Source organism: Nerophis ophidion, linkage group LG14, assembly GCF_033978795.1.
Source record: "Nerophis ophidion isolate RoL-2023_Sa linkage group LG14, RoL_Noph_v1.0, whole genome shotgun sequence".
In the NCBI taxonomy this organism is placed as follows: domain Eukaryota; kingdom Metazoa; phylum Chordata; class Actinopteri; order Syngnathiformes; family Syngnathidae; genus Nerophis; species Nerophis ophidion.
Genome location: NC_084624.1, coordinates 3,921,713 through 3,941,772, shown reverse-complemented (window position 1 = coordinate 3,941,772; position 20,060 = coordinate 3,921,713). Strand labels below are relative to the sequence as shown.

Here is a 20,060-nt window from a genome sequence, read left to right as displayed (position 1 = left end):
AATGTAAAAACCATATTGTTGTTGTTTTTTTTTTTAAACTTACATGTTGCGGTTAATAGTATTCTATTATCTTTTTTTGTCGCTATTTATACTTTCTGAATAAATGATGAGATAATGTTCATCAGCCAACTCAATGGTGTTAATTTTCGATCTTTCAAGATAAAAAAATTATATAAAAATCAAATGACAGGATGTTATTTATGTAGTTACTCATTTTCCTCGACTGGTGCACTGACATCATATGGTGTATTTTTTTTTTTACATATGTAGCATTATCTACAAAGATACAAATAATTGCTATTGTGAAATCTAGTGGACACATTTAGAACAGCAGTTTCTTTCATTCATAAATTTCGGCTCATTTTTATACTTGGCAAACTCATCCTGCTGGCCGGATAAAACCTGTTCGCGGGCCTGATCCGGCCCTGGGGCCTTACGTTTGACATCCCTGAGTTAAAGCCGTATAAGAATCAGTGTTAAGGTTGCAAACACCCCCTTTAACTCGACTACGATTCTTCAAATATATACATATAAATATTGTTTATAGATATTGTGGCTAAATGTTCACTTACTCATCCTTCACCAGCTTTATGGGGTCGGTCAAGTTGATGGTTTCCATGGTGAGCTCCACCTTGCGGACGCTGCCGAAGAAGTCGGTGATGAGGACACTTCCTGGGTCTCTAAGGAACAGGTCTGTACGGTGGCCCGGTGTGGACACGCACTGGCTCTTGGGGCATACTTTGAACTGTGTGGGGCGCACAAAGATAGGAAAGGAAGTCACACACACTCACTTCCGTCAAGAGTTTGCCACATTTGAACAAGTCATCGTCTGTGACAAACAGCCTAAATAATCGTTATAGCTACTGCTGTGAGAGCCAATTTGTTCCATGAAAAGGTAATAGGCCTTTGCAGACTGCACTGACACAGTTGAACAATAAGTTGTATCGATCCTACATTTCCCAGAACAGCACAGAAAGAAGGACGGGAAAATGGGGGGCAATCAGCATTAGTTAGATCTGATGGATGGAGGTTTGAAACTCTTCCTTCATGCCATCGGATCTCTACCCAGTGTGGGCGGCCAGATGGATGCATAGAACATGGGCTGCGGCTGAGGTAGAAACATGGCTAAAGAACACCGTGCAGCTCGCGCCATTGTGTATAAAAAGCTCAACCCCTGAGCGCGCTTATCAGACATTCTGCTTCATGTCTGGCCATTCCCGTGGAACCAGAGCTATTTTTAACATTAGAACTGACAGATTGAAGTTTAGGAATAGATATGTTTCTAAGTGAATGAACTTACCAGGTCATTCATGTTAGTTTTGCTGGCAGGGTGGATGTCTTCCAGGAACTCCAGCATGTAGAAGGTGTAACGGTCCATCAGATGAACTCCAATGCCCAAATCAGGTTGGTGCTGGAGTGAGGAAAAGAGCCACATTAATTATATTTATAAGCGCTAAATATATCATCTCCCACACTTTGTTGAAGAGGCTTGCTCCTTCCTCATGGGACTGCCCCGAGCGAGAAGTGCGCGCCTTATACATGTACTGCATAGGCCCACCATTTTGTGAAAAAGCAGGCTTCGCTACACATCTTAAAAGCTCTGTAGACTAGCCGTCAGTTGGTTACAAGCCTGAGAGCTGTACATTTGATCATACAGTTTTTATATTCAACATGCTAAGCCAGAATGATGTTGCTGTTAAAATGTGAGTGCAATGTTAGAATGTAGCTCAAATAGCTATGCAAGACTTGCTAATGTGTGTGTCTTCTAGTCCCTACTCCTTAATTACACACCTGTTGTTGTTGACTTTGGACTAACGACTGCACAACATCAAAGCCGCGGGACAGAGACACACTGCAGGCTTACACACAAACATGCATCCACAAAAATATACGCCACACACATACACACCTCCCACCCCCGACGCAAATCCCATAGGAGTGATGAAAGGATGGTCAGTGCCTGAGAGCTGCGGCCTACCACCCCTTCCCTCTGTTGCTAGATACCTCGAGATGTATGTTGTAATATGTATATGTGCTTTGCTATGGATGTTTATTTCCCACTCCAGACTGGGCGCCCTTAGGAGTTCAGTCTGAATTGTATATTTTTACTCATCCTCCCCCAGCTTTTTACCTTTTTCCCCATTTTTTTTTTTACACGGTGCCTTTTGGCGACCCATCAGTATTCCTGTTCTGTAACCCTGTTCACTGTTTGTTTGTCTAATCTTGAACGGGTTTGTGCTGAAAACAAAGTGTCGTTGTACTTGTGCAATGATAATAAAGACCTATCCTATCCTAATGTTACAATACTGTGTGTGAAATATGGCATCTACTAACAGTGTGGCTGGGTTGGTAGAGCGGAAGTGCCCGCTTCGGCCATCCTAGTCACTGCCCTTGTGTCCTTGGGCAAGACTCTTTACCCTCTGATGAAGGCTACAGAAGCAAGGTAGCCGAAACTTTACCTTACAGACCTATATAAATCAACCATTTACAAAGACACTCTACCCACCCGCTCCCAGTGCCCCCATCACTGGTTTTTAATGTAGCTTAAAGATATAATGGATTTCACTATGTAAAGTGTTTTGAGTCTCTCGAGAAAAAAAGTGCTCTATAAATATAATAAACTTCATTCATGTTGGACAAGTTTACATTGACAACTTATATGTAAAAAGTGAATTAAGTACTTATTTAGCATTAAAGCTAAAGATACATAAAACCTTATTAAGGAGCGGTTTGTAATATTAGAACCATCAGTGCTAAATATCATTAACTTATAACTCTATTCTAGTACTGTTCCCCTGCCATTCAGAACAGCTGTTATCCTCCTGCTTAAAAGACTTATCCCTGACCCTGACTATGAACTTCTGAACTATTGGCCGATGTCACACATCCTGCTTATCTCTAAAATCCTCAAAAAATGGTTGCACAGCAGGTAAATGAACACTTAGCTACAAGCAATCTTTGTAAACCTTTTCAATTCAGTTTCAGGTCAAATCACTGAATAAAAAACAATGATTTGTTACCAACTATGGATGCTGATGCGTCATCGGTGTTGCTGCTGCTTGATCTTAGAGCTGCTTTCAATGCTGTCAATCATTAAATTCAATTAGAATGTATCACAGACTTAACTTTTTTCTGGTTTAGCACCTATCTCAATGAAAGGATACGTTGTGTATACTATAACAATGTGACCTCGGTGTTTGTTTAGGTCACTTACGTAATTCCAGATGGTTTGGTTCCTGGCTCTGTTCTTTTCAGCTTTTGAATGCTACCATGGCGACATCATGCGCAAATATGGTGTTAGCTTACACTGTTATGCTAATGACACCCAAAACTGACCAACACGCCAGATTGTAGTCATCTGGAGGCGTGTCAAAATGAAATTAAACAATGGATGTCCGTCAAAGTTTTGCATATTAATGCAAAAGAAACAGAGATGTTGTCATTCCTGCCAGACACAGGCACTCGTGTACGGACACTATCTTAAACTTTAAGCAATAAAACAATTGTCCTAAATCAACTAGGTGAAAAATCTTGACATTTTCAAAACAACTCTTTAATTTCAGCTGCACATTAAGAGTATTACTAAAAAAAAAGTCTTCTTTCATCTCCGTATTATGGCCAAAATCCGTCCACATGCGCTTGTTACATCTTGTCTTGATTACTGTAATCTATACTTGTTGAGTCTCCCCATGTCCACCATTAATCGATTGCAATTAAAACTACATGCGGCTGCTAGACTTTTGACGAACAGGAACGTTCAATGATATGTCGGGACTGGTCCACCTGCACTGTCTTCTGGTGCATTTCAGGAACATATTCAACAGTCTTGCTCCATCTAATCTTGCTCATTTCCTTATGCCTTATGTTCCGTCCCAAAATGTGAGTTGCAAGTGCATCGGCTTATTAATGTCTCCTAGTGCCAAAAAAAAAAAGTCTGCATGCTTTTGTGCATATTTTATTGGGCTCCGGATAAAATCGCACTCAAAATGCCCTAGCAGCAACAGTTAGAGACGCTACTTCAGTAGAAGCATTTAAGGCCCATCTTAAAACTAATTTATATTCTCTAGCGTTTGCATAGATCCTGTTTAGACCAGGTGACCTGCCACATATATTTTCTTATCTGCTCTTTACTCTCACCTGCATGAATAGGATATCAGGTGGTCAGATATTTTCTGGAGAGGTACCAGTCTGTAAGACGCGCTAGCAGTTAAAAGTCATGACCCCTCTTCTATGCACAGATTGTGACGTCTCTGTGTCGCCGACTTGTCAACATGGAAGAAAATACTCCTACAACCCTCTGTTGACTCCATGATGGACTTGACTCGCACAATATCTACTAATATAAACATTCAATAACTGTTCCCACTCGTCATCCATTGCAGCCGGTCATCCAGTAGGGGGGAACCCAAGGTTTCTTCTTTTTCCCAGTTCGGGTTTGGGACGCTTTTCCTTGCGCGGATGTGGGTTAAGATAGGGGATGTTATTGTGGTTTGTGAAGACCTTTGAGGCACTTGGGATTAAGGGATATATAAAATGATTGTGGTTGATTGAACCTTAATAGGGCTTCATAATAGCGAGAGATCTTTTGGATGTATTAATATTTATGGAAACCCACCGACAAGGAGTCCTCTCCAACTTGACTGCTGGCCAAAGCCATGAGGTTAGGCGAGTAGAACCTCTCGTACATGGAGGCTCCCTGACAGGTGTCGATGATGAACAGCAGCTCATTATACCTGCCAACACAGAAGCACGCAGTTAAAATTTTATTTAAAAAAGAATGTGCATTTGCCATATAACACAACCTAGAAACATCTTTCATGTGGCAGTTGCTATGGTAACAAACAAAAAAACACACTCCCCTTAAACAGAACTGCGCACACAGACACTACTTCTTTTCCCTACTTATCTCCATCCCGAAAGTCTCGACTTTTCATCTCCGTCACTCCAAACACTGGGAGGTTTTTTTTAGCCCATCTGTCTGAGCCAAGGAGCTTTTGTGACAACAAGGCGGGTGGCATGGCTCCGTCTCAAATCTCTTTGGAGGATGTCATTTAGCACAGTGGTCCCCAATCTTTTTGTAGCTGCGGACCGGTCAACGCTTGATAATTTGTCCCACGGCCTGGCGGGGGGATCTTTTTTTTTTTTCCTTTATCATTAAAAATGGAGGCTTTTTTGGTTGGTGCACTAATTGTAAGTGTATCTTGTGTTTTTTATGTTGATTTGATAAAAAAATAAAAATGTATAAAAAAATCCATCTGCGGCCCGGTACCAATGGGGACCACTGATTTAGCACACTAAATAGAACATCCTCACCGATGCAGTGTCACAAGGCTATTACAGTATATGCCTAAAAGCCCAGAGCGCAGAGACTTTCCAAAGACAACTTCGGAATGACAACTGAGACTCAATTTTGCGGACTCTGTTTCATTCATTTGTCAAAGATTGAGGGCGGAAATGCTGATTAATGCTTCAGAGGACATCATACCAACCCTAATATGCAAAATCGAAACTTAGTTGATGAGTGAGAAAGCAAAAGTCCAAATACTTCAAAACCTATAGATCAGGCATGTCCTATATTTTGTCACCAAGCCACGTGAAAAATATAAATAAAGGGCGTGGTGAGCCACTTTTCATACATTTTAAAGACAATAACCAAGCCAAATATAAATAAATACATTAAAGCTAACCGAACAAAACATCAACATCTTAGCTTAGTGTAGGTAAATAATGAATTAATTACATGTTTACAATATATCAAGGTCCAGCCAAAAAGGTGTTGCGGTGCTGCCCTGTTGTATTTCTACCAGAAGCCGACGCAACTTACCTCCTTTTCTGCCACATCTGTTCGAAGGCGTCTGCCAGCTCCACATTGCTGATCTCCTCAGAGTCTTGGAGCTTCAGGAAGCCATTGCCACCATGGCCTTTATATAAACACATACAAATACATTGCAAAGTGCCACCAGGAAAGAACACAATGGGGAATTTATATATATATATATATATATATATATATATATATATATATATATATATATATATATATATATGAGTAATCCCAAAGGGTTCACATACATGTTCTTGCAACTGTGTGTATGTATATTGTATATATACATACATACACAAATATATATATACACATATACATACCGTACATATATATATATATATATATATATATATATGAGTAATCCCAAAGGGTTCACATACATGTTCTTGCAACTGTGTGTATGTATAGTCTATTATATATATATATATATATATATATATATATATATATATATATATATATATATATATACATAAATAATTTAATAACCTGTTAGGTAAATGAGGATGTTGCTTCGGTCGTCAGACAGGAGACGCTTGGAGCGAGGCGTGCTGGGCGGAAGCCTTCCGGTCAGAACTCGGAGAAAATTCTCCACCGTCACCTGAAAAGTGGACACAACAACATGACACAATATACAAACACCAAAACCAGTGAAGTTGGCACGTTGTGTAAATCGTAAATAAAAACAAAATACAATGAATTCCAAATCCTTCTCAAACTGTATGTAATTGAATAGACTGCAAAGACAAGATACTTAACGTTCAAACTGGAAAACTTTTGTTATTTTTTGCAAATATTAATTCATTTGGAATTTGATGCCAGCATTATGATTGTTCTCGGCGCAAAGTTCAAAAGCCAGCATGTGTGATGGTATGGAGGTGCATTAGTGCCCAAGGCATGGGTAACTTACACATGCTGAAAGGTACATACAGGTTTTGGAGCAACATATGTTGCCATCCAAGCAACCCTATCATAGACGCCCTTGCTTATTTCAGCAAGACAATGCCAAGCGATGTGTTACAACAGCGTGGCTTCATAGTAAAAAAGTGTGAGTACTGGACTGGCCTGCCTTTAGTCCAGACCTGTCTTCCATTGAAAATGTGTGGCACTATATGAAGCGTAAAATACCACAACGAAGACCACGGACTTAAACTGTACATCAAGCGGTAGAGAATGGATGGATGGATGGAATCTTCAAAAATTGGTCTCCTCAGTTCCCAAAGGTTAACTGGGTCCTGTTAAAAGGGAAGGCCATGTAATACAGTGGTAAAAATGCCCCCGTGCCAACTTTTTTGCAATGTGTTGCTGCCATTAAATTCTAAGTTAATGATTATTTGCAAAAAAAACAGTTTGAACATTAAATATCTTGTCTTTGCATTCAATTAAATATAAGTTGAAAAGGATTTGAAAAAATAATTGTATTATTTTGTTACTAAGGAATAACACAACGTGCCAACTTCACTGGTTCTGGTTTTCGTAATTTGCAAACATTGAAAAACATGGAAAAAAATAGTGAATGGCCTTTTTTTTTTTTTTACAAATGCAACTGTTTGTTGCACAGAACAAACCGACCTCATAACCTCGGTAATCCACCTCCACGTCATCGCCGTACACGTTCAGCGCCATGTTTTTGTGGCTGAACACTGTAGCAGGCTTGGGGTTTCTGTGATTACAAGCCATGTCGTCTGCCAGCATCAGAACTATGTGGCTAGAAGAGCAGAATGTATGAATAAAGTTAGGCACTTATATCTGCAGACACACACTCATGCAAAACTATTACAAAAAAATAAAAATATGACACTACTAGTTGTACGGTATACCAATATTATTATAGTACCACGATACTAATGAACAATATTCGGTACTACCCACCGGAAGAGGTGCTTTAAGACATGGCTAGCTAGCTAGCAGCTAAAGTCCAGCCCCCGTCGGCAGTGTTTTAGCCACTTCTAAATCACTAATCCTCGCCTCCATGGCGACAAATACAGTAAGTTTCTTACAAGTATCATCTCTGCACGACGAGGAATAGCTATATATATATATATATATATATATGTATTAGCTCACCGGCGTCAAAATGTAAACAAACACCATTGGTGGATCTACACCTAACATCCATTGTAATGATACCAAGAACAGTAGTGTATCTAGTCGATACTAGTATGATTACGTCTATATTTTTTGGCATCAAAACATCTTGTTTTTTTTTAAATATATATTATGTTTATGACAAATGTATGATCCTGTAACTACTTGGTATCGGATTGATACACAAATTTGTGGTCTCATCCAAAACTAATGTAAAGTAACAAACAACAGAAGAATAAGTGATTATTGCATTTCATTTTAATAGAAGTGTAAATAGAACATGATAAAAGAGAAAAAAAAAGAAACGGTAAATGAACAAGCAGATTAATAATTCATTTTCTACCACTTGTCCTTAATAATTTTGACAAAATAATAGAATGATAAATAACACAATATGTTACTGCATATGTCAGCAGATAAATTAGGAGCCTTTGTTTGCTTACTAACGAAAAAAAAATTGTCTTGAATGTTTACTATTTATTGAAGGACGAACTTGCAATAAGAAACATATGTTTGATGTACTGTAAGATTTTTGTTCAAATAAAGCCAATAATGCCATTTTTTGTGATGCCCTTTATTTAGAAAAATATCTAAATGATTTTGGTACTGGTACCAAAATATTGGTATCGGGACAACACTAGACACTACCATAGGAGACATAATTACCTATCAGGGATGCCTAGACGCTTGACACTTCTGTAGACTGACAGTGTGTTGGCCACATGACGGTAGTTGAACCAGAATCTGGAGGTGCACACCTGTTCAAAGCACACATGCAAATGTAAAAACTCACACAAGCATTTCCACAGCTCTAAATGTTCTAGTTCTTAGAACTAATGATAGAGGCGCATAGGGCTGGGCGATATATCGATATACTCCATATATCGCGGGTTTGTCTCTGTGCGATATAGAAAATGACTATATCGTGATATTCGAGTATACGTTCTCACACAGTTGCTTTCAGCTGCGGGCATTACACTACAGGCTTTTCCCACTCTTTGTTGTCTCCTTCTCACAGAGACATAAAACAAGCGCACCTTCTTACATACGTCACATACGTATATGCCCTCGCGGAGCAGAGAGGTAGCGGCATGGTAACATTAGGTGTGGTGCTAACCGAGCGGTGCGACTGATAATACGAAAGAAAGAAGGTGCGAATCTGGTAACAAATGAAGGAAGAATTAATTACCAAGAAAAACAGCAGGGGGTCCACCGTGTAGCGGTGGTTTGGCTTCAAGTGGGAACATGTCGAACATACAACCGTAATATGTCAGGTATGTAGCAAAAGCGTACAAAAAGTAGCAGCTCTACTAATGTAGCATCATTTGAAAAGTCACCTGCTAGAGAATGAAGAGTGCTTGAAATTCTGCATGTCAACATCTCCGTTTGGTGCCACACCAACAAAATGCCAAAGAAACCATTTCCACATCAACACCGTATAAAAAAAAAATAGTCAACAACAGAAGGAGATAACGTCCGCAGGAACCTACCACATAGTGAAGGACATACACTATTTGATTTCCTTTTATGCAGCTTATTTTTATTTGACACTTATTGAAATATCTTGTGAACAATGCACAAAAGTGCACTTTGTTTGTTTTAAACTATTGTAGTGGCGTTCTGTACAAAAAGTGCACTTTAATTACCGTATTTTTCGGAGTATAAATCACATTTTTGGGGGAAATGTATTTGATAAAACCCAACACCAAGAATAGACATTCGAAAGGCAATTTAAAATAAATAAAGAATAGTGAACAACGTTACATGAGGCATAAATAACCAACTGCTGTTAACCTAACATATTATGGTAAGAGTCATTCAAATAACTATAACATATAGAACATGCTATACCTTTACCAAACTATCTCTCACTCCTAATCGCTAAATCCCATGAAATCTTATACGTCTAGTCTCTTACGTGAATGAGCTAAATATTATTTGATATTTCACGGTAATATGTTAATAATTTCATACATAAGTCGCTCCTGAGTATAAGTCTCAACCCTGGCCAAACTATGAAAAAAACTGCGACTTATCGTCCGAAAAATACAGTAAGTGTTTTGATATGAAAAAACAATGGAAATTATGTCTCGAGTAAAGAACAAAAGCCTTCCAGCTTGTATTATTGTTTTATTTCAATTAAGAGAAGAAAACTAAAATTTACAGGGATGTTGATTTTTGAAATATGTAAAGTAAGAACAAATATAAAATACAAATGTATTTCAGTTTTAGGAGTTAAATGGTGGAACAAGCTCAGTGATGAGCTGAAGACATGCATCTCTTTGTTAAGGTTTAAGAAAGCCTTGAAAGTTGAAATAATTGAAAATGATAAAATATAGTAACACTTACTTTCATCCCATTGATTTTTTTCAACGTTGGCAATCTTATTTTCAGTGAAGGTATAGAATAGGCAAATATAGCTTTGGCTTCAGCCCATTCCTTTTTCGGTCATTCTTTTTCTTTTCTTTTGTGTTTGTATGTGTACGATTGTTAATATGTATACTGTTAAAATGAACACACATAATGGTTGATTGATTATATATATGACCGAAATAAACTTATTTCATTCATTCATTTATATGTCATCTTAGTGACATCATGCACTAAAGTGCACTAATAGCTAGTTTTAAAATGTTTCTGACAATCTTGCACTTTTTGTTTTGGAAATGACATGAATGTTTGTGCCGCTGCTTAATAACTGTTTAATAAATACACTTTTGGTCAGTTGACTTGGTTGTGATTTTCCTCTCTGCATGAAAGTTTAAAATGAGCATAAATTAAAGGCCTACTGAAAGCCACTACTAGCGACCACGCAGTCTGGAAATCTTAACATTGCAACACATGCCAATACGGCCTTTTTAGTTTACTAAATTGCAATTTTAAATTTCCCGGGACTTTTTTCTTGAAAACGTCGCGTAATGATGACGTGTAAGCGTGACGTCACGGCTGTTATGAATATGAGCGCTGCACACACACACAGCTAAAAGTCGTCTGCTTTAACGGCATAATTACACAGTATTTTGGACATCTGTGTAGCTGAATCTTTTGTAATTTCCATCCATTTTCTACCGCTTATTCCCTTTTGGGGTCGCTGGCACCTATCTCAGCTACAATCAGGCGGAAGGCGGTGTACACCCTGGACAAGTCTCCACCTCATCGCAGGGCCAACACAGATAGACAGACAACATTCACACTCACATTCACACACTAGGGACCATTTAGTGTTGCCAATCAACCAGTCCCCAGGTGCATGTCTTTGGAGGTGGGAGGGGCCAATCCCCAGGTGCATGTCTTTGGAGGTGGGAGGGGCCTATCCACAGGTGCATGTCTTTGGAGGTGGGAGGGGCCTATCCCCAGGTGCATGTCTTCTGAGGTGGGAGGGGCCTATCCCCAGGTGCATGTCTTCTGAGGTGGGAGGGGCCTATCCCCAGGTGCATGTCTTTGGAGGTGGGAGGGGCCTATCCACAGGTGCATGTCTTTGGAGGTTGGAGGAAGCCGGAGTACGTTTGTTCAATTCATATTGGAGAAGTCACAGCAGAAAGATGGAGTTGGGAAGCTTTAGCCTTTAGCCACACAAACACACGGTGATTCTTTAAAATTCACGGAGATGAAACTTTAGTATGGATCACAGCGGACATGGATCCCGACTACATGTCAACCAGGAGGTTTCGGTGAGAAAATTGTGGTTAAAAAGTCGCCTCTTACCGGAGATCAGCTGAGCTTGTGCCGTCCATACAGCTGCCGTCGACTTCCCCGAGACACTGCACGTCAACACCTGGCCGTGGACGTACACTTCCGACTATCAGGTACTGTTAAACTCACTAAAACACTAACAGTGAAGTGAATTATATTTATATAGCGCTTTTCTCTAGTGACTCAAAGCACTTTACATAGTGAAACCCAATATCTAAGTTACATTTAAAGCAGTGTGGGTGGCACTGGGAGCAGGTGGGTAAAGTGTCTTGCCCAAGGACACAACGGCAGTGACTAGGATGGCGGAAGCGGGAATCGAACCTGCAACCCTCAAGTTGCTGGCACGGCCGCTCTACCAACTGAGCTATGCAACACAATAGAAAGATAAGGGATTTCCCAGAATTATCCTATTAAATGTCTCTAAAGACGTATGAATCCGTCTCAATGCAATGTGTAGGAGCCTAAATGCTGTTTAAGTTCATTTACATTACATGGAAGGTGCTTTATGTTTATTCAGCTAAAAGGGGACTATTTACTTTATTTGCATGATAAGAAAATGTATATATTGAATGCTTAGAGTAATTAGATAAAGCTCACTTTAATTGTAATTATTACATGTGTCAAAATGATTTGATGATGTAACTGTTTTAAGTGCATATATGGCGGAAGGATCTGTGTGGTAAGGGGACGCAAGGTGTCATGGGTAATGGCTGTCCGGTGCGGTGGGATCGAGCCACACAGTTTTTTTAACTCACTCATACTTATTCTCATTCATACTTTTTCTAACTAGTACTGCAACATCGTGACTGTTTTATGTTTTGAATTATTAATATCACAAGTAGAGCTTCACGGTGGCAGAGGGGTTAGTGCGTCTGCCTCACAATACGAAGCTCCTGCAGTCCTGGGTTCAAATCCAGCCTCGGGATCTTTCTGTGTGGAGTTTGCATGTTCTCTCCGTGAATGCGTGGGTTCCCTCCGGGTACTCCGGCTTCCTCCCACCTCCAAAGACATGCACCTGGGGATAGGCCCCTCCCACCTCCAAAGACATGCACCTGGGGATAGGTTGATTGGCAACACTAAATGGTCCCTAGTGTGTGAATGTTGTCTGTCTATCTGTGTTGGCCCTGCGATGAGATGGCGACTTGTCCAGGGTGTACCCCGCCTTCCACCCGATTGTAGCTGAGATAGGCGCCAGCGCCACCCGCGATCCCACAAGGGAATAAGCGGTAGAAAATGGATCACAAGTAAACCATACAAACCAAGAACGTCTGGAGTTTTGTTTTGTTGTTGCCGCAGCAAGCGGAGTGAATGTGATAGTAGAGGAGCGTCAAGCTTAAGGTTACTTTAGGAATCTACACAATGCATTTTTTGTTTTTTTCTAGTCCGTCGCTATAAATATCCTCAAACACGAATCTTTCATCCTCGCTGAAATTAATGGGGAAGTTGTCGTTTTCTCGGTCTGAATAGCTGTTTTTGTTGGAGGCTCTCATTAAAATCAATGTGAATATATGAGAATCCCTCAACATGTGAAGTCATCGTCTGCGACTTCCGGTAGAGGCAGGGCTTTTCTCCAGTTGCAAACTTTATCGTGGATGTTCTCTACTAAATACTTTCAGCAAAAATATGGCAATATCGCGAAATGATCAAGTATGACACATAAAAATGGACCTGCTATCCCTGCTTAAATGTTAGACCCGCTCGACATCCATTGCTTTCGGTCCCCTAGAGGGGGGGGGGGGGGGGGTTGCCCACTTCTGAGGTCCTCTCCAAGGTTTCTCATAGTCAGCATTGTCACTGGTGTCCCACTGGATGTGAATTCTCCCTGCCCACTGGGTGGGAGTTTTCCTTGCCCTTTTGTGGGTTCTTCCGAGGATGTCGTAGTCGTAATGATTTGTGCAGTCCTTTGAGACATTTGTGATTTAGGGCTTTGATTGATTGATTGATTGATACTTTTATTAGTAGATTGCACAGTTCAGTACATATTCCGTACAATTGACCACTAAATGGTAACACCCCAAAAAGTTTTTCAACTTGTTTAAGTCGGGGTCCACGTTAATCAATTCATGGTACAAATACATACTATCAACATAATACAGTCATCACACAAGTTAATCATCATAGTATATACATTGAATTATTTACATTATTTACAATCCGGGGGGTGGGATGAGGAGCTTTGGTTGATATCAGAACTTCAGTCATCAACAATTGCATCAACAGAGAAATGGACATTGAAACAGTGTAGGTGTGACTTAGTAGGATATGTACAGCCAGCAGAGAACATAGTGAGTTCACATAGCATAAGAACAAGTATATACCTTAGAAGTACATTTGAGTTGTTTATAATCCGGGGAGATGGGATGTGAATGGAGGAGGGTATTAGTAAAGTGTTGAAGTTGCCTGGAGGTGTTGTTTTAGAGCGCTTTTGAAGGAATATAGAGATGCACTTACTTTTATACCTGTTGGGAGTGCATTCCACATTAATGTGGCATAGAAGGAGAATGAGTTAAGACCTTTGTTAGATCAGAATCTGGGTTTAACGTGGTTTGTGGAGCTCCCCCTGGTGTTGTGGTTATGGTGGTCATTTACGTTAAGGAAGTAGTTTGACATGTACTTCGGTATCAAGGAGGTGTAGCGGATTTTATAGACTAGGCTCAGTGCAAGTTGTTTTACTCTGTCCTACACCCTGAGCCAGCCCACTTTGGAGGAGTGGGTTGGAGTGAGGTGTGATCTGGGGTGGAGGTCTAGAAGTAACCGGACTATCTTATTCTGGGATGTTTGGAGTCTAGATTTGAGGGTTTTGGAGGTGCTGGGGTACCAGGAGGTGCAAGCGTAATCGAAGAAGGGCTATATCAGGGGTGGGCATTACGTCGATCGCGATGGACTGGTCGATCTCGGAGGGTGTGTCAGTCGATCTCAAGCCAGGCATTAAAAAATATACATAAAAATGAGAAATCATCAATCAAACCAAGACTTCACTTTCGTCAGTTGTTTGACATTCTCGGCACCCGAGGATCTTGTGAGATGACGCTGGCTGCTGCGAGCTCATATTTAAGAAAAAAATCACTAACAGGGCGGACGCAGAGAAACACATTTTATTTCTAGAGACTCCGTACCTACTGTCAAAACTCTAAAGACCGACTGCACAGTTCCTGTCTTCACCATAAAAGACCTGTTTCATCCTGCCTGTGCTAACAAAATAAGAGTCTCAGAAAGCTAGCGTGCACAAGCTAGCAAGCTACGGAGTTTGATGCCAATGTATTTCTCCCCCGCCCTCAGCGACCGCTTTCTCACTTGCTTGCCCACCCGCACACTCACTGACATCACTCACCTGCTGCCAGACATTAAAGGGCCACACACATATGCTACTCTCGTAACAAAGTGTTTAAAAAGGAGTATGCAAGTTGGACAAATGAGATGCCAAATCCAACCACTTTCATGTGGTATTGGACAGAAAGGAGGACTTTTTTTCTCCTCCATTTGAAAATACGGACGTTATCAGCACCACTGTCTAATTCCAATCAATGCAAGTCATCAGAATCAAATACACCAACTCATATTCTTGTCTTCATGAAAGAAAGGAATCTATGTGTGTTAAACATGCTTGTATTATCATTAAACACCATTAACTTGTTAACAAAAATGTCTCTTTCATAAATAAATAAATATAAATTATAAATAGGAATGAGGTAGATCTCCTCGACTTGGTCAATTGAAAAGTAGCTCACCTGCAGAAAAAGTGTGAGCGCCCCTGGGCTATATAAATAAACATTGATTGATTGATTGATAAATAAGAACATCTTATTTCAGTAGGCCTTTAATGCAGTATGAAGAAGAATGTTTTAATGTAGACACATAGAATCATCATACTGCTGTGATTATATGCATCAAGTGTTCATTCAAGACCAAGGCAAAAATATGGAGATATATATCGTGTATCGCGATACGGCTTAAAAATATCGAGATATTTAAAAAAAGGCAATATCGCCCAGCCCTAGAGGCGCATACCATGAATTGATTAACGTGGACCCCGACTTAAACAAGTTGAAAAACTTATTGGGGTGTTACCATTTAGTGGTCAATTGTACGGAATATGTACTGTACTGTGCAATCTACTAATCATTAGCGTGTACTGACCAGAACTGCCCAGTTGTTGGTGTGACCGCTGCTGAAGAAATGCTCAGCACTTTCCTGTGAGAAAAAAAGACGAATACATTTATTTAATGTCTTTTTCAATTATATAGCTCGGCTTTGTCTCATGATAGAAAACAAAGACCTCTTTACTAAGAAAGGCTTGACTTGATAGACGACAGCAGTTACATTTCAATGGAGCAAAAGTAAAAGACACAATTAAAAGTTGTAAAAATAAACATTTTAAATCATGACAGCTAGCGTGCTAGCCTTGGAAGCTAACAGGAAGCGAACAGGTGAAATGCGACGAAAAAGGGCAAAAGGCACACGATAGAGGCAACATTTGACTTACCTCGACATTAACGCTGCCCGCTGACCAAAATGTGGCAAATAATATTGTTACAGCGGCATTTTTCATCGTGAGGCGGATATATTGTGACTCCAGGAAAAGGAAATAAACACCGGGTCCTACTCAGGACACACTTCCGGTTAAGAGATACCAAAATAAAAGCATTGTTTGGGTTACCGGAAAAATAAAACTAAACAGTCTAAAGCAGTGGTCACCAACCTTTTTGTATCCGAGGACCGGTCAACGCTTAATAATTCGTCCCGCAGCCCGGGGGGGGGTGTCCTTTTTTAAAATGTTTTATTTTATTGTCTTCTTTGTCATGAAAAAGGGAGGTTTATGTGGTTGTAAGTGTATATTGTGTTTTTTATGTTGATTTAATAAAAAAAATAAAAAAATGTATTTATTTTTTTTTAATCAAAAATTCTTCTGCGGCCCGGTGTTTGGGGACCACTGGTCTAAAGCAGGGGTCACCAACCTTTTTGCAACCAAGAGTTACTTCTTGGTTGGGGGGGGGGGGTTGACCACATTTGAGGTCCTCTCCAAGGTTTCTCATAGTCAGCATTGTCACTGGCGTCCCACTGAATGTGAATTCTCCCTGCCCACTGGGTGTGAGTTTTCCTTGCTTTTTTGTGGGTTCTTCCAAGGATGTCGTAGTCGTAATGATTTGTGCAGTCCTTTGAGACATTTGTGATTTAGGGCTATATAAATAAACATTGATTGATTGATTCAGTCAGAAGACGGGGTACACCCCGGACAAGTCGCCACCTCATCGCAGATAGACAGACAACATTCACACACTAGGGCCACTTTAGTGTTGCCAATCAACCTATCCCCAGGTGCATGTCTTTGGAGGTGGGAGGAAGCCGGAGTACCCGGAGGGAACCCACGCAGTCACGGGGAGAACATGCAAACTCCACACAGAAAGATCCCGAGCACAGGATCGAACCTAGGACCTTTGTATTGTGAGGCAGACGCACTAGCACCTGTTTCACCTTACTGCCTGTTGCACAGTACAGACAGTAAAAACACATTTTCATATAAAGTTAAAGCAACAATGTTTGTCACACACACTAGGTGTGGTGAAATTACTCTCTGCATTTGACCCATCCCCATGTTCACCCTCTGGGAAGAGAGGGGAGCAGTGAGCATCACCGGTGGCCACGCTCGGGGATCATTTTGGTGATTTAACCCCCAATTCCAAGCCTTGATTCTGAGTGCCAAGCAGGGAGGTAATGGGTCCCATTTATATATATATATATATATAATATTCATAAAGAGATATGGACTGTATCCCTGCAGACTGTATTGATCTATATTGATATATAACGTATATATTGTTTTTATGTTGATATAATAATAATAAAAAAAAACAACTTATTTTTAATTTTTTTTATTTCTTGTGCGGAGCGGTATCGGACAGTGGCTTGGTGGTTGGGCACCATTGCTCTAAGGTACTTGAACTCCATCCATCCATCCATCCATTTCCCACCGCTTATTCCCTTTGGGGTCGCGGGGGGCACTGGTGCCTATCTCAGCTACAATCGGGCGGAAGGCGGTGTACACCCTAGACAAGTCACCACTTCATCGCAGAGGTACTTGAACTTCTCCACTAGTATTCCCTTGAAATTCTATTCCTTAAAAAATACACACTTTGTTTTCGAAAAAAATTATATCTTTTATTTAGAAAATTATATTCCTGTAAAACTACAAAGGATTTTACATGTGGTAACATCGCAGCTTTATTCACGTGAAAATAACTCCCCCCAACTCCAACTTTAGTCTTGTAATAATCATACTTGCCTGGATTTTCCGGGAGACTCCCGAAATTCAGCGCCTCTCCCGAAAACCTCCCGGGACAAATTTTCTCCCGAAAATCTCCCGAAATTCAGGCGGAGCTAGAGGCCACGCCCCATCCAGCTCCATGAGGACCTGAGTGACGTGTCTGAGAGTGTGTCTGCCCAATGACGTTTTTGATTGATACTTTTATTAGTAGATTGCACAGTACAGTACATATTCCGTACAATTTACCACTAAATGGTAACACCCCAATAAGTTCTTCAACTTGTTTAAGTCGGGGTCCACGTTAATCCATTAATTTATAACTGTAGAATGATCGAGGGCGAGTTCTTGGTTTCTTATGTGGGTTTATTGTTAGGCAGTTTCATTAACGTCCTCTCCGCGCAGTAACAACACACAACAACAGCAGTCACGTTTACATCTACCACTCTACCGTAAACAGCATGTGACACTCTTAAACAGGACAATGCTGCCATCTACTGTATATGCACCAGCACAACACCTCCAGGCAACTTCAACCCTTTTATCCTTCTACATTCACATCCCATCTCCCCGGATTGTAAATAACCTAATGTAAATAATCGAATGTACTTCTAATGTATATACTTGTTCTTATGCTATGTGAACTCACTATGTTCTCTGCTGGCTGTACATATCCTACTAAGTCACACCTACACTGTTTCAATGTCTATTTCTCTGTTGATGCAATTGTTGATGACTGAAGTTCTGATATCAACCAAAGCTCCTCATCCCACCCCCCGGATTGTAAATAATTCAATGTATATACTATGATGATTAACTTGTGTGATGACTGTATTACGTTGATAGTATATATTTGTACCACGACTTAAACAAATTGAAAAACTTATTCTGGTGTTACCATTTAGTGGTCAATTGTACGGAATATGTACTGGGATCAGGTCTCTGCTTTTTGCAGATGATGTGGTCCTGATGGCTTCATCTGGCCGGGATCTTCAGCTCTCACTGGATCGGTTCGCAGCAGAGTGTGAAGCGACCGGAATGAGAATCAGCACCTCCAAGTCCGAGTCCATGGTTCTCGCCCGGAAAATGGTGGAATGCCATATCCGGGTTGGGGAGGAGACCCTGCCCCAAGTGGAGGAGATCAAGTACCTAGGAGTCTTGTTCACGAGTGGGGGAAGAGTGGATGGTGAGATCGACAGGCGGATCGGTGCGACGTCTTCAGTAATGCGGACGTTGTATCGATCCGTTGTGGTGAAGAAGGAGCTGAGCCGGAAGGCAAAGCTCTCAATTTACCGGTCGATCTACGTTCCCATCCTCACCTATGGTCATGAGCTTTGGGTCATGACCGAAAGGATAAGATCACGGGTACAAGGGGCCCAAATGAGTTTGGGTCTCTCCCTTAGAGATAGGGTGAGAAGCTCTGTCATCCGGGAGGAACTCAAAGTAAAGCCGCTGCTCCTCCACATGGAGAGGAGCCAGATGAGGTGGTTCGGGCATCTGGTCAGGATGCCACCCGAACGCCTCCCTAGGGAGGTGTTTAGGGCACGTCCAGCTGGTAGGAGGCCACGGGGAAGACCCAGGACACGTTGGGAAGACTATGTCTCCCGGCTGGCCTGGGAACGCCTCGGGATCCCCGGGAAGAGCTAGACGAAGTGGCTGGGGAGAGGGAAGTCTGGGTTTCCCTGCTTAGGCTGCTGCCCCCGTGACCCGACCTCGGATAAGCGGAAGAAAATGGATGGATGTACTGTGCAATTTACTAATAAGAGTTTCAATCAATCAAACATGCATATGTGACAATAACATCTGCTTTAGAATGTGCAGTGCACAACTGCGCACACAACAGCTGTAAATAACCACGCCCCCCACCTCCCGATATCGGAGGTGTCAAGGTTGGCAAGTATGGTGATAATATTATCCATCCATCAATTTTCTACCGCTTATTCACTTTGGGGTGGCTGGTGCCTATGTCAGCCACAATCGGGCGGAAGGCGGCGTACATCCTGGACAAGTCACAGGGCCATCACAGATAGACAACATTCACATATGATGCTCGTAAAAAACTAAATTCTCACATTTTACTTTTTTTATCTCGTAATTTTTTGGCCTCATATTCCTTCTTGATCATTATGAAATATACATATATGCATATTTAGAAGATATATTCCGGCGTCAGGGGGCGGGAAGAGCGACATC

The 20,060-nt window shown here is 41.0% G+C and overlaps 1 protein-coding gene across 3 annotated transcripts in view; it reads right to left on the bottom strand.

The window, feature by feature from the left end:
- The window catches only part of pigk (phosphatidylinositol glycan anchor biosynthesis, class K), a 110,965-nt gene extending 94,717 nt beyond the window's left edge, over nucleotides 1-16,248 (bottom strand). For all 3 annotated transcript variants that reach the window (XM_061919659.1, XM_061919658.1, XM_061919660.1), the window contains exons 1-9: nucleotides 16,092-16,248; nucleotides 15,746-15,799; nucleotides 8,582-8,673; nucleotides 7,400-7,535; nucleotides 6,317-6,428; nucleotides 5,825-5,921; nucleotides 4,616-4,733; nucleotides 1,301-1,411; nucleotides 573-745 (exon numbers count right to left, since the gene is read on the bottom strand). In XM_061919659.1, the coding sequence (XP_061775643.1) occupies nucleotides 573-745; nucleotides 1,301-1,411; nucleotides 4,616-4,733; nucleotides 5,825-5,921; nucleotides 6,317-6,428; nucleotides 7,400-7,535; nucleotides 8,582-8,673; nucleotides 15,746-15,799; nucleotides 16,092-16,157 (959 nt within the window). In that variant the 5' untranslated portion in view covers nucleotides 16,158-16,248. The remainder of the gene's footprint in view (nucleotides 1-572; nucleotides 746-1,300; nucleotides 1,412-4,615; nucleotides 4,734-5,824; nucleotides 5,922-6,316; nucleotides 6,429-7,399; nucleotides 7,536-8,581; nucleotides 8,674-15,745; nucleotides 15,800-16,091) is intronic.
- Nucleotides 16,249-20,060: the final 3,812 nt, after the last annotated feature.